General features: G+C 40.6%; 2 protein-coding genes across 14 annotated transcripts in view; one reads left to right on the forward strand and one right to left on the reverse strand.

Annotated features, from left to right (window-relative positions):
• The window catches only part of inpp4b (inositol polyphosphate-4-phosphatase type II B), a 191256-nt gene extending 182979 nt beyond the window's left edge, over nucleotides 1–8277 (forward strand). For 10 of the 11 annotated variants that reach the window (XM_086032471.1, XM_086032469.1, XM_086032470.1 and 7 more), the window contains 5 exons: nucleotides 950–1090; nucleotides 1463–1560; nucleotides 1689–1801; nucleotides 3007–3161; nucleotides 6616–6805. In XM_086032471.1, coding sequence (XP_085888597.1) covers nucleotides 950–1090; nucleotides 1463–1560; nucleotides 1689–1801; nucleotides 3007–3161; nucleotides 6616–6790 — 682 coding nt within the window. In that variant the 3' untranslated portion in view covers nucleotides 6791–6805. Of the gene's footprint in view, nucleotides 1–949; nucleotides 1091–1462; nucleotides 1561–1688; nucleotides 1802–3006; nucleotides 3162–6615; nucleotides 6806–7898 lie in introns of those variants that run through there. The other variant, XM_086032472.1, reaches the window with a different exon arrangement.
• Nucleotides 8278–8455: 178 nt separating this feature from the next.
• The window catches only part of LOC147146049 (uncharacterized), a 15800-nt gene continuing 10331 nt past the window's right edge, over nucleotides 8456–13924 (reverse strand). For 2 of the 3 annotated variants that reach the window (XM_086032483.1, XM_086032480.1), the window contains exon 6: nucleotides 8456–13553. In XM_086032483.1, coding sequence (XP_085888609.1) covers nucleotides 13461–13553 — 93 coding nt within the window. In that variant the 3' untranslated portion in view covers nucleotides 8456–13460. The remainder of the gene's footprint in view (nucleotides 13554–13924) is intronic. The other variant, XM_086032482.1, reaches the window with a different exon arrangement.

Genomic DNA, 13924 nt, shown 5'->3' on the forward strand with positions numbered 1-13924 from the left:
CGCACATCCGTCACTCTCGTGTACATTTAGTCGAAAGTTGCTACCTTGTATACAATATGCATGAATATTGATGTCCAAGTTGCACATCAGTCACTACTTGTGGTGTAACGGTACGCTAAATCACGTTTCGGTTCGTTTTTTGGGAAACTTCGGTTCGGTATATTTTCGGTACAAAAAAAAAACGTTTTTTTTAATATGTTTATTTTGAAAAGATGACAAGTATATGGTAGATTTTGGGGGGAAAATAAATAAAAGCGAGCCATTCAGGTGATATTCTAAAGAATTACACCGGAATAAAAAATACACTAACAAGATCTCTTAATTTTGTATATTATTAAGACACTACAGTACATGTATACACTTCAATTCATACAATAACAGTTACAATTATTGCAAACTATATTTAAAAAAAGATGATAATGAAAAAAATGAAAAAGCCTTTATGAAATTGTATACACTTTTTAGGCATTGAAATCTTTGAATGTTGAACAGCATATTGTAACGAATTGGGTTATCTGTGTTGTGGTCAGATTTGTGTGTCGCTGAGAATCCTTCGAGCTCTGGCTCTCACTGTTTGTGCCGCCACTCTCGTCTCCCGCATGCAACAGTCAATAGCGCCCGTGCGTAAGCTCGCGCTAATAAGTGGAGCGAACCCAACGCAAGCGGACCGAACCGAACATGCCATACCGAAACGTATTAATACACCCACGTGTACCGTTACACCCCTAGTCACTACAGTGGACATTTATTCAAAAACTCTGTGCCCAAATCTTTGTCAAACGCCAAACCGTTACTGCCACCACCTGGTATTGTCCTTCCACTGCAAGGAAGCCAGTGTGAATCCATCGATAATGAAAGCTGCTTTCGATTGCCCCCGGAAGGAAACGGCTTTCAAACATCGTCCCCTGTAGTGACTGATGCTTAACTTTGGCATTGCGGTTGTCCTCAGGGACCACTTCACCGTGGAGGTCCCGCTGCCAGGCCCCGCCTTCCAGAACATGCCAGAAGAAATCAAGGAGGGCCGACCTCTGCGCGTGTTTCCGGTGCTTTTTAACGTGGGCATCAACGAGCAGCAAACCATCGCCGAGAGGTCAGCGCCCATCGCATTTCAACGCTTTGAGCTGCTCACACGTCTTGATTTTCTCCTCCTGTTTTTTTTCCAAGGACCCCCTCATAATTCAAACACCAATTCAACTACTACGTGTAAACCGAAATGTCCAATTGCATTTTTTTTCCAAGACAAGTTGATCATAAAGCAGTCCTTCTCAAATAGTTGGGTGTAGATATATTTGTATTGGTTTAATTTATTGGTGTGCCTGACTCCGTTGTTATGCACCACTTTATGATGATATGACATCAGAATTTCTTGCCAGCTACGGCTCGCAGACCCCCGTGAACCCAGTTTGAGATCCACTGTTAAAAAACCATCCAGACTCTCCAATGGCTTTCACTTTGTCCGCAGGTTTGGAGACATTTCCCTTCAGGAGAGGATCAACCAGAAGAACTTTGAAACGCTGGAGTGTTATTACAAAACATTGAGCGAAAAGGTGCCACGTGAATGTGAGTTGGTCCAGTCGTTATCACAAAGGTGTGGTCTGACCGACCACGAGAGAAAGTCTCACTCTGCTTGCTTATTTCTTTTTTTTTATTTCTTTTTTTTTTTTTTTCTCCCGCGTTGTGGAAAACAGGTCTACCGTGTTTCCAAAGCCAGACCGACATCAAGGAACTACTTGAAACCCTGGGCCAGAATGTAGTCGCTAAGCGGAGAAAGAATGTGGAGATTCTGTGGAGCGCCGCGGCGGTGAGGACTGATCGTCTCGCTCCGCCTTTGGGGAATATAAATTTCCCACTCGGACGTGTAAACAAAATGGCCTTGCGTTGCATAAGCCACGCATCTGGACTTGCAAAAATGCATGACGCATCGGTTGATCTATACGGTAACATCTTGTCTTACAGTGCACGTCTGCATATCTGCGGTCGAGCTTTGGAGAATACACGTGTTGACAGATTTTTGGGGGGGGAGGAAACTATCCTCCGTTATTTGCTGAAAAATGGAGAATGTATTCCCCAAAAATGCCGTATGACATGATAGCATCTTGTGGCATTTTGGTGCAAAGGAACGTTTTTGAAGTCAGTTGAGCTTTATTTAGATAAAACTAGAGGTTTGCCACTATCGGTGCAAAGGAACTACAGTATGTTGAAATGGGTTGTTATTTATTTAGGCAAAAGTAGTGCTTTGTTGCCAGGTTGCTGCATCTTGGTGCCAAGGGACCAAGTGAATTGGGGAGCTCCATTTAGATAAAAGTAGTGCTTTGCCATTATCTTGTGGCATCTTTGGGCCAAAGACCAATGTTGAAGTCAGTTGAGGAGCTTAATTTAGACAAAGGAAGTGCTTTATTGTGGTCTTGTGGCGTCTTGATGCCAAGGAACTATGCCGAAACAAACTGAGAAGCTTTATTTGTACATGAATAGTACTTAATCGTCACCTTGTTGCATCTTGGTGCCAAAGGACTGTTAAAATGAGTTCAGAAGTTTCATTTAGACATAATTAGTGCTTTGCCACTTTCTTGGTGTCAAGAAACTATGTTGGGATAATTTGAGCTTCATTTACACAAAAGTAGTGCTTTGCTGCTATCTTAGTGTCTCGAAACTGTTAAAATAAGTTGAGGAGCTTCATTTAGACTAAAGTAGTGCTTTGCTGCTATCGTGTGACATTTCCGTGCCAAGGAACAATGTTGAAGTCAGTTGAGGAGCTTCATTTAGACAAAGGTAGCGCTTAGCTGCTATCTTAGTGTCTTGAAACTGTTATAACCAGTTGAGGAGCTACATTTAGAAAAAAGTTGTGCTTTGCACCTATTATTATGTTGACATGAGTAGAGGAACTTCATTTAAAAGTAGTGGTTTGGCGGTTCATTTTAAAAATCAAATGTAGCCCTTTAACTCTAAAGTTTTCCCAGCCCGGTTGAGCTATTGAACAAACTGTCTTATTTCGCCATGTTTGTCCAGATTTGCCGACGCCTGAACGGCATCAGGTTCACCAGCTGCAAAAGTGCCAAAGACCGAACGTCCATGTCCGTCACGCTGGAGCAGTGCGCCCTGCTGCGTGACGAGCACCAGCTCAGCAAGGACTTCTTCATCCGTGCGCTGGACTGCATGCGGAGGTAAAGCCTTCCAACACACCTCAATGGTGTCGCTGCTGATTTTTGCTCGTCCAAAACAATGGAATCAGCCCAGATTAAAGGGTCATTTCATCTAAACCACTTTCAATTTAAATGATTCAATTAAAATGTCTTGCACATAAAAGTTCATTACAACTAAACTGTATTTAACAAATACACTTCACTGGATTAAAAAAAAAAAAAAAAAAACTTGAAGCCACTGTAACATTATGAAGATTTACTACATACTACAAGAACTAGTCTGCATACAAGTGGTACCACACCTTTGGCAATCAATGTACCCGAGGGATTAACGACATTTTGGTCATAAAGTGTGGTAGGATTACGAAATAGCCTCCTGAAGTGTTAGGAAATATTGACTGATTGACACAAAGTCAGACGCAGGAAAATCAAAAACGAATTTACAGTGTAGTATGCTCACCTGGTCGGCCGTTTTGGTTGTGGAATTTTTCCGAAACGCGGGCCTTTCCCAAGGCATCGTACCTGAACAAACTTCCTGCGCGATCCAAAACTGAACCGAGTATACGAGCGAGATGATTGACACTTACTGGACGCTTGCAGTCAAAGTTTGGGGGGTGCAGTGGGGGTGGGGAGTGTTGTCTTTGCTAATTACTGAGAAATACCGTTCAAAAACTTCAACCGCACTTTTGTATCTTTCTTATGAAAAAAAAAATTTGAAAAAACTAGAATTAGGATTATTATTGATCGTTCTCTTCTTACTTTGACAATCCATTGTGAGATTTGGACTTTAAATGCGAGGTTACGATCTTGCAATGTCCTCAGTATGCCGTATTCTCAATAATGGGACTTTGTCAAACCAATTTTTGGTCAAAAGCTGTTTTTAATCATGGGGCTTTAGCCCCAGCAGTTTCTCAAAATGTTGCTAAACTGAGTGGATCTAATTTTAATGTAAAAAAAGTGTTCTTTCATATGAAAACATAATGCCTGACAACACAAACATTTGAAAAAAGTGTCTTGAAGTGAAATTGACTATTTAAAGGGGGCGTTTGGGATTAGACCTGAAAGTGGCACTGCCACCTACTGGCCTGGCATTTACATTGCAGCGTTTTTTGGGAGTTACATAATATTTTGTGGTACAAGCAATGTGAAAGTAACCTTGAATACATTTAGTTGAACTGACCCTTTAACATGAGTGACGTTTGTGTCCATACACCGGCGCACGCACACTGTACCCCCCCACCCCCACCACCACCACCACCACCCCCCGCTTGTTGCATTCCACTATCACCGCACACGCACACATACATGATTGCTTCCATGGATACACGTCCCGAGCAATACCTAACAACAACAAAAAAACGATTAGGACTGTTCAGGTTCATCAAGTTTTTTTTCCTGCAAATATGTAAAAAGTCCAAACTGAGAGATAAGAGGGTTCAAAACAAGCGTTTTTGTTTTCAACGACATTGCGCTTATGTTTGTGTACTCTGAGCCTCGGCATGCTGGAATGTGCTTTGATCCAACGCGTGGCTCGCATGCGTTCCGGTAAGATGACAATACTTATTCAACACAAAGTTATAAAACATAATGATACAGTACGAAAGTAGGTCAGTGATTAAGACCTGCTTGACTGGTTGGCATGTCGTCATGCGCGGCATCCAGGACCTCAATGGCGAACAGCGATTCTGCAACACCTGCGCTCGCCATTGGAATTAAAGGTGCACTGGTTTTGGTCAAATAAGTCATCCGCTTTTTTCCCTTGAGGGTTTGATGTACACTCTAGTACTGCCTATTGACTCAGAGGTCACTCTATCTATACCAGGTACAGTATTTGCAATGATGTGGGGAAACCAGTTTCTCCCCCTCACCACCTAGGACAAATTTTAAGACTCCAAGGTTACCGTTTCTTGGTCCAGAAAGGATGTTCTTGTACTATACCTTGAGGTGCAATCGTGTATTTTTCACCTAAAACTGTAAGTAGGTAAGTCCATTGTCGGCAATAGAGGTAGAGTAGACACCAAGGTAAGTTTTTCTTTAGCTATGTGGTATCTTGAAGTCAGCGGTGTCATGGTTCCAAAAGCCAAGTCCTCAAGGGTGCAAGCCCCGCGACAAACTCTGTATGCCTGATGGTACAAAAATGTGCTTTCTATTTACTGCTTTCTGTCTGTGGGTAGGTAGGCCGAGCCACTATCCGCAATAAGGGTGCAGTTGACTCCAGAGTAACTGCTTCTGTGATTACCAGCACCACAAAAGTTCAGGCGTGTTCTCAAGATGATAAGGTTGAGGTTGAGTGCACGACAGCAGAATCCTCCAGTGACGAGCTTTGTGTCCCAAAAGAAAACCGCAATGTATCTTTTCCTGAGACTATGGATGGATAGGTGGGTAGGTGAACTGTCAGAAATAGGGTTCCAGTTGACTCACAGGTAACTGTTTCGAGCTGTACCAAGTCCAAAACGATAAAGGCACAGCATGTAAAAGTCAAGGTGTGGAGATAGTAGATTGGTGGGAAGGTAGGAATCGATTTCTGTTCCTCAACGTAATGATCTACCACACTTGTAGAACAAATTATTGGACACCAAGGGCAAATGTTCCTAGTTTTACCTGGTACAAAAAAAAATCAAATTGGTTGGTAGATGAGTGGGTCGATGGGGAGGGAGGGACAAGCAGCGGTAGGTAGTAGGGATGTCACAATATCGGCAATATCGTGACATCGCGATACTAAAATTGCCACGATATATCGTCGTAGTCATGTCACGATGTTAATAGTAGCAAATCTGTTCAAAAGCCCAAGATGTTTTCCATTTGTGAAGTTCCAGCACCCTCTGGTGGTTACTTAATAAGTGCAGTTTAATTCGATGCCACCTATGTTTAAGACCCACGCTAATCGCCATAGAAACGCATGACTGGCCAAGCCTATATTTCTTTGTGAATGCTGTTATGTACAAAAATACAATATTGTGATTTTTTTAAATTTATTTATTCATTTATTTTTTTACTATGAGCTCCTTTTTTTGGTTGTTGTTTTTTGTACAATATCGTGATATTTTGATATATCGCCAACCTCCCCACAAGATTGTGTTAATTATCGTACCGCGAGATTCATATCGTGATATGATCATATTGTGACATTTGGATTTAGCTAGCTAGGTTGGGTAGGAATGGAGGTGGGTCTTTCCAGGTAGGTAGGACAGTGGGTGGTCAGTAGGTAAATTGGAAGGTCAGTTGAATAGTAGGCGGGCAGGTAGGCAGGTGCATCCCGAATGCCGCCTTCCCCCCTCCATGTCGCAGTCCTCCCATTTCCTCTCATTTCTACCACCCTCCGCGCCTCGTCTTCCTCTCTTGCGTGTTCTCTTCATCTTCCCGGGCTGAAAGTCTCTCACTAACCTGCCTTGTTTGGCTCTCTCTCTCTCTCTCTCTCTCCCTCTTTCTGCCCGCGATCGGGGGCGGGGGGTGCGTCTTTCCCTCCCTCCCTCAGTCGGCTGTCCCACGGAGAGTTGGGGCGCTGGGAGGACCCCGAGGCGGGCGCGGCGGCCGAGAGCAAACCGACGTCGCGTCACTTTTACCCCATCGCCCTGCTGCTCGTCAGCTCCCACCTGCTGGTCGTCTGGCTCATTTTAAGTCTGGTTTTTCTGCTGGCAAAGTATCAATAAAGCTGCTGACAACTACCACGCCTTCGATCACTCTCTTCGGCATCCGTGCTCACCGTTCTTTTTCTTCGTCTTACCGCTCGCACACACCACTGAAATTTGGTTGCAGTAAATTATGTGAGAGCTTTCTGAGGAATTCAAAACATTTTTCAGTAGTGTGTGAATGTGCCAGGTGTTTATGTGGGAAGTGTTCCAGTTGTGTGAAATGTGTGTTTGTTTGTGTAAACGTGAGAGCATTTCCATAGTGTGTGAGTGCGGGGGCCAGGGGCCCATCCAGATTGACAGACTTCTCAAAAAATGAGATTCATGAAAAAATAGAGACTTTTAAAAATTTAGTAAATTATTCAATTATTTTTGAATTTGTGTTTCGTGGTGTTTTTAATTTGATTGAATATTAAGAATGGCATGATTATGGTTGTCTCAGGAAGATCTCAACTTCATATTATTCAGTTTGTCATTCTATTTGAATACACGATGTGTCGGGACAGGAGGATTGTGCTCAGTCAGAGAAATAGTCAGGCCCCACCCTGATTTTTCCAGGTCCACCCATTCGCCTTGTTCTGGCTCCGCCCCTGCCGCGGGCATTTCAGTATTCAGAGTGGTAGTTTGTCAAAGTTCTTAGTCAGAAACGCTAACGGAAGCCCGTCAAAATCTTGGTTGACCGGCCTGGAGGCGATTACTATTTATTCCGGATGGACAAAAAGTTGGAGAGACGGACGGCGGAAGGGTATTCCGGCTGTAGGCAATAAACGGACCGCAAATATTTAGTAAAATGCCCAGCTCTTGCAATGACATATTGTTTTCTTAATTACATTTAGAGATAACATTATTTTTCTTAGGAATTGTGCCTTATTTTAATTTGAAAATATTGTAAAAGTATTGTCGTACATTACAATGTTCATCATTAGTTTAAATTTATTGCAATGATAGACCAGTACTGTAGATTTGAGTTTTGTTGCAGCATGGTTTTATAGCTCTTTTTTTTTTTTTTTTTAATACCAAATTTGAATTCTAAGTAGCAAAGTAGCAAAACCGCGCAGGACCTCAGACAGCACATTTTGACTCGAATTAGAATTTTCCCTGTCGTGACTATTGTTGTTTTGACCGTCAGAGAAGGCTGCCGAATGGAAAACGTGGAGAAGAACATCGGCTGCAGGAAGTACGCCTTCAACATGTTGCAACTGATTGCTTTCCCAAAAGTTTACCGGCCCCCGGAGGGCTCATACGGAAAAGTGGACACTTGACCATTTCCTGTTTTTGTAGATGAATTGCCGCCTGGTGTTTGCTGATAAGGTTTCTGAAAACATTTGAAAACATCTGTCCAGACATCCTACGTGCGGCTGGACATGTCATACGTGTCATTTCATAATACTGTACAACAAATATTATTTATTTTTTTTCTACACTGAAACAAGGGGTTTAACCCCTGTATTGTACAAAATGATGTCATTTTTTTTTCCTTCGAACAAATAAAACCATCTTTCCATTTGCTTGTCCTGTCTTTATAAGCTTGTATTAGATTGCAACTGGATAAGAGAGTGAACCCCAGCATATTCGACGAGTTTCATTTGTTTCATGACCACGCGTATCGCAAACCTTCCTTCCCCACTGAAAAGAATGGAAATGCCGTTAAATGATTCCCATCCCCTATAAAACCCCAACAAAAAATGTGTTAACATGTTTTTAATAAGAAAAATAACTCTACAGTATTGTAAAACAGAGTAATAAATAGCCACCAGGGAGCAGTATAACATATACATTCACGCATACACAAAAGAAGACGGTCACAACTGCTCAGTGTTAGACATTTTTCACAGAGGATAAAGAATATATACTTGTCAATATTGTGTGTTTACATTTTGTTTTGTGTATCAGCGTTAAGTTAGCGATCTGTCAACTTCAACCCAGAATGGGAAAAATCACTTTTCATCTTGAAAGAAGCACCTTTTTAAAGGGACATTTTACTTTGGGGTGGAATTTCAAGATGAACCGGTGAACTTGATTTGACTTTCTGTAAACATTTGAATCCATCTGTTCAATGTTTCAGTACTTTTTACACAACTTGCTGTTCTCTAACAAAACAAAAATTTTGCTAAATGGCAAAAGTCAAACAGATGTTTGAGACACGAACGGACCACATTGAAGAGAATACATTTCCCGCCCTGTTCAGTTAAAACTGAGATTTCAACAGTCGTCTTCATCGTGCTGTTCACATTTTGATTCTGTGGCGTGCTTTTGTCAAAATAGCCAGAGGATGAAGAATTGTTGACATATTTCATTTACAAAACCTCCATTGTAACACTTTCACACTTCAGCCTGCGCACACCGAGGCAAACACGACATGACCGATCAAACAAAACCGATGCGAGAGGAGCGCAAAGAAACATTTAGCAGAAGCCTCCGACCGATGAGGGTTGATGGAGGCTGTTCAGTGGCCCATTGTTTATGGGAAACATTGCTTGTGTCACATACACAACGGGCCTTCAAACCAGTGAGGTACAGTGAACCCCCTCGATAGCGCCGTTCATCCTTCACGTCACAAGGCTTACGTTGTATGTAAGTGATGCTAATTTCTGTGAGTTTTGCGGGTTATTCATTTGACACAACTTTTTGAGTTGTTAAGCCAAAAAAGTTGGATCGGTCCATTTTTGACACAATTTGGGCTATTTTTGATCCACCTGTTTTTATGGTGTGAGTGGGTCTGGAATGTATTCTTCGAGATAAGCAGGGGTTCACTGTACTATACTCTATCAGCATATTTGGACTTGTTACATTCATTTCTTTACATTAGCATATTTTGGGCCAATAACATTCATTTCAATCTGTCAATTTATACAGTGCATTCATGGCTGCTGAACAATTAGTTTATGTTCATGGTCAAATATTGCCTAGCATTGACACACCTTGCTACATCTCAAACTGTTAGAATACATCACACATTTCATTCATATCAAGCTACAAGGCATTATTTATAATAGTAAAAAACACAATCAGAAGTTATTCACACGTGTATACTTAGTGCACAAGTAGTTGGACAATCACAGGTGGTTTTTTTTGTTGTTGTTTTTGAAGAAATCATTGGATGGAATAAAAGCAAACTATCAGAATGATGGGATGAATACAGGCGCTGGATAAAGTATATAATCAGTGAAATCCACAAAATTAACAGGCACACAGACTGGAAAAATAAAATTGGGTTAAATTATTTCTTTGATGTATTCCTGTTGTTTTGTAAAAATTAGTTTTAACATTACCAAATGTTCATGTAATTGCACATTTTTCTTATAACATCATCTAATTATTTTCATAACATTGTGTCTTTCTCATAAATCACTTTATTCTTTGTAACGTCTTTCTTTTTGTGAAAAAACAAAACAACATTTGGCTCTTAAATTATGACTATTCTTGTAACATTGCGGTATTTCTCTTGAAAATCACGAGTTTGTCTCATAAAATAACTAATGTTACTCTGGATTCTTGTAAGTTACGACTGTTTCTCATAACATTAACATTTTCTCGTATTCTTATTCTCGTAAAATGACAACTTTATTCTTTAACACTCCAATATCTGTTTTCGAAACATTGTTTTTTCTTGTACATTTTCCTTATAAATTACGACTTTTATTTCCATTTTTGTGAATTAACACTTTATTCTCATGACAAGATTTTCTTTTGACTTCATTCCTGTAACGTTCCGTTTTCTCAGACGTACTTTTACCGTTAAGATTTTCGGCTATTTTTCTTGGACAATTAAAACTTTAAAACTACAATTTTTTTTCTTGTTGGTTAAAACTTTGCCTTGTGACGATGACTTTATTATTGGAAGATTTTTTTTTTTTTTTTTTCAATTACAACTTTAATGTCGGAATTTATTATTCTGATGAATTCCAAATTTATTCCCATTTTTTTCTTGAGTACGTCTTGTAATTTAAAGGTTTTATCCATGCTAATTTCTTTTTTTTTTTATTAAAATCAACATTTTATTCATGGGAAAAAGATGATTTTTTTCTTATAAATTAAATATCCACTTTTTATTGTAGCAGTACGGCTTTATCATCATAAAATGACAAGTTTATTTTATTTAGTAAATTTATGATTTTTCTTTTTTCTGTGCTTTGAAATGTTTGCAACACTGTCATTGTCCAAAAGCATGTGGACCTCACTATACATCAATCGATCACATTTTATTTATATAGCACTTTTGATACATAAAAATGCAACTCAAAGTGCTTTAAAACATTCAAAGCAAAACATAAAAAAAAAAAATAATAAAAAATAAATAAATTGATAATTAGAAGAAAAAAAAAAAAATCTGTTCATGCCCTCCCTCCCAACAAACCCAAGACAGATATCCATTAGTACATCAGCAATCATTCACACACACCCACACAAAGTGAACAACCTGATAAAATGTGTTAAAAAGACATGACAAGGCACAGAGAAACCATATGAGGAAAGGGTACCCGAGGGGAACGACAGCCCACGGCCACAGGGGCGCCACCACCATAGAGGCCCGGATTAGACAAGCGGACCCCACACAAAGTGTAGAGGCCGCCGGCCACCCAGACCCAAGGAGTCCCTGTGATGACAGCCCCCGCGGGAAGGGCAGCCACCCCTCCCTCAAAGCGGAGGCTCCCCCATGAGGAAACACTGGAGCTAAAAGCTGACAACGGCAGAGAGCAACAAAACTAAAAGACAGAACAGTAGTATAGTCTAAGAACTAGAATCAGTAAGATGAGATAAAAAAAATAATCTTCAATCAAAAGAAAAGATAAATTATTTAAAAGTTGTGAAAAGCCAAACTAAAAAGGTGTGTCTTGAGCTTCCTTTTAAAAATATCAACAGTCTCTGCAGACCTGACGTCCTCTGGCAGGCTATTCCAAAGGTGAGGACCAAAATGGCTGAATGCAGCCTCGCCATGCATTTTGGTCCTCACCCCTGGAATAAATAAAAGGCCGGCGCCAGAGGACCTCAGGATCCGCGAGGGTTGGTATGATAAAAGCAAATCAGATAAATAAGATGGCCCAAGACCAGTAACACATTTATAAACTAATAAAAGTACCTTGAAATCGATCCTGAAACACACAGGGAGCCAATGCAGCAATTTCAAAACTGGCGTAATGTGCTCCCGCCCTCTGGTTCTCGTCAACACCCGAGCGGCTGAATTCTGCAGTAGTTGCAGTGGTGAAATGCTCTTTTTCGGGAGGCCAGAGAGCAGGGCATTACAGTAATCTAAACGACAGGAAATAAAAGCATGCATCAGCACTTCCGTGTTAGTCTGAGAGAGAAACGGGCGGACTCTGGCGATATTCTTAAGGTGATAAAAACCAATCTTGGTTGCATTTTTAATATGAGGAATAAAACTGAGCTCAGAGTCAAAAATGACGCCAAGGTTATTCACACAATGTGAGGGATTAAAAATGTGTAGTTTTGGTAAAAGCTTCTCTCTCTGACCTTCGGGACCGATAACTAAAACCTCAGTTTTGTCCTGATTGAGCTGTAGGAAATGATCTGCCATCCATGACTTGATATCTAAAATGCAATTTAAAAGGGTATCAATGGGTCCTGTGTCATCAGGAGACACGGCAATATACAGCTGCGTGTCATCAGCATAGCTGTGAAAGCTGATGCCGTGTCCCCTGATGACATCCCCAAGGGGAAGGATATAAAGATTAAAAAGTAGGGGGCCTAAAATCGAACCTTGGGGAACCCCACATTTAATTTCATGGGTTTTGGAGGAACAAGTATCCATACTTACAAAGAAATATCGGTCTGCGAGATAGGAATAAAACCAGTTAAAAACAGTACCGGAGATTCCCACGAGATTTTTAAGTCTATTTAATAAAATTTGGTGATCTACTGTATCAAAAGCAGCGCTTAGATCCAGTAGCACCAAGACTGTGAGTTTTCTCACGTCTGCAGTGCACCTAATATCATTTAAAATCCTTAAAAGAGCAGTCTCCGTACTGTGCTTCATCCTAAAACCAAATTGATATTCCTCCAAAATATTATTTGTGTTTAAAAAATGATTCAACTGGATGAAAACCAGTTTTTCTAAAATCTTACTTAAAAACGGTAAGTTGGATACAGGTCTGTAATTATTAAAAACGCTCGGGTCAGAATTGCTCTTCTTCAGAAGGGGGTTCACCACCGCCGTTTTAAAGGCAGCGGGGAAGACGCCCGTCTGAAGAGAGCAATTGACTATTTAAAATTTGTTCCTCAAAAAATCCATAAAATGTCTTAAAAAGAAATGTGGGAATTGGATCCAAAAGGCAGGTTGTTGGGTTTACCTGGGAGAAAACTCAACCAAATGTCCTTGCATCAACCAGGGCAAAACTTTCCAGTGTTTCCTCATGTAAATATGATTGTCCAGGTTTATTAAAACTTGTGTTTTGACGGGCTAAAATCCTGGATCTTATGTCATCGATTTTACTTCTGAAGTGGTCTGCAAAGGTGGAGAAGAGAACTCTGGGCTTGTTTTTATTGACTGTAATGAGGTTTGAGAAATAGGAAGATCTTGCAAGTTTGACTGTTTTATTGTAGGATTTCAGTTGTTCGCATAAAATTTCATAGTGTACTGTAAGTTTACTTTTTCTCCACCTCCACATATAAGGACATTTTAGTTTATATACAGTATATTATAAATTTGCATCTTGTGGCATTTGATCGGCATTCATTGAGCCATCGCTTGCAGGAGGGTGTTTAGTCTATCCAGGAAGGTTGTGATATTCCCAAGTGAGTGCGCCTCACATGGTAGACAGCTGACCTGCAAGTCAAAACAAGGTATGAAAAAAATCCATCTGCCTTGAAGTGTCCAATTGAGTGAATACAGTGAACCCCCATTGCAGGCCCACCGGGGATATGTGAAAATCTACAATATAGAGCGTTCACATTGTCAACTTTGGCTATTCGCAGGGGATATAGACCAGGCCGTCTTGTGGATAATCAGCAATTTAAAAAAAAAAAAATATATATATATATATATATATATATATATATCCATCCATCCATCCATTATCTGTACCGCTTATCCTCACAAGGGTCGCGGGGCGTGCTGGAGCCTATCCCAGCTGTCTTTGGGCAGTAGGCGGGGGACACCCTGAATTGGTTGCCAGCCAATCGCAGGGCACACAGAGA

The sequence above is a fragment of the Filicampus tigris genome, chromosome 6, assembly GCF_054856515.1.
Source record: "Filicampus tigris isolate MCC_2025a chromosome 6, RoL_Ftig_1.0, whole genome shotgun sequence".
NCBI classification, from domain to species: domain Eukaryota; kingdom Metazoa; phylum Chordata; class Actinopteri; order Syngnathiformes; family Syngnathidae; genus Filicampus; species Filicampus tigris.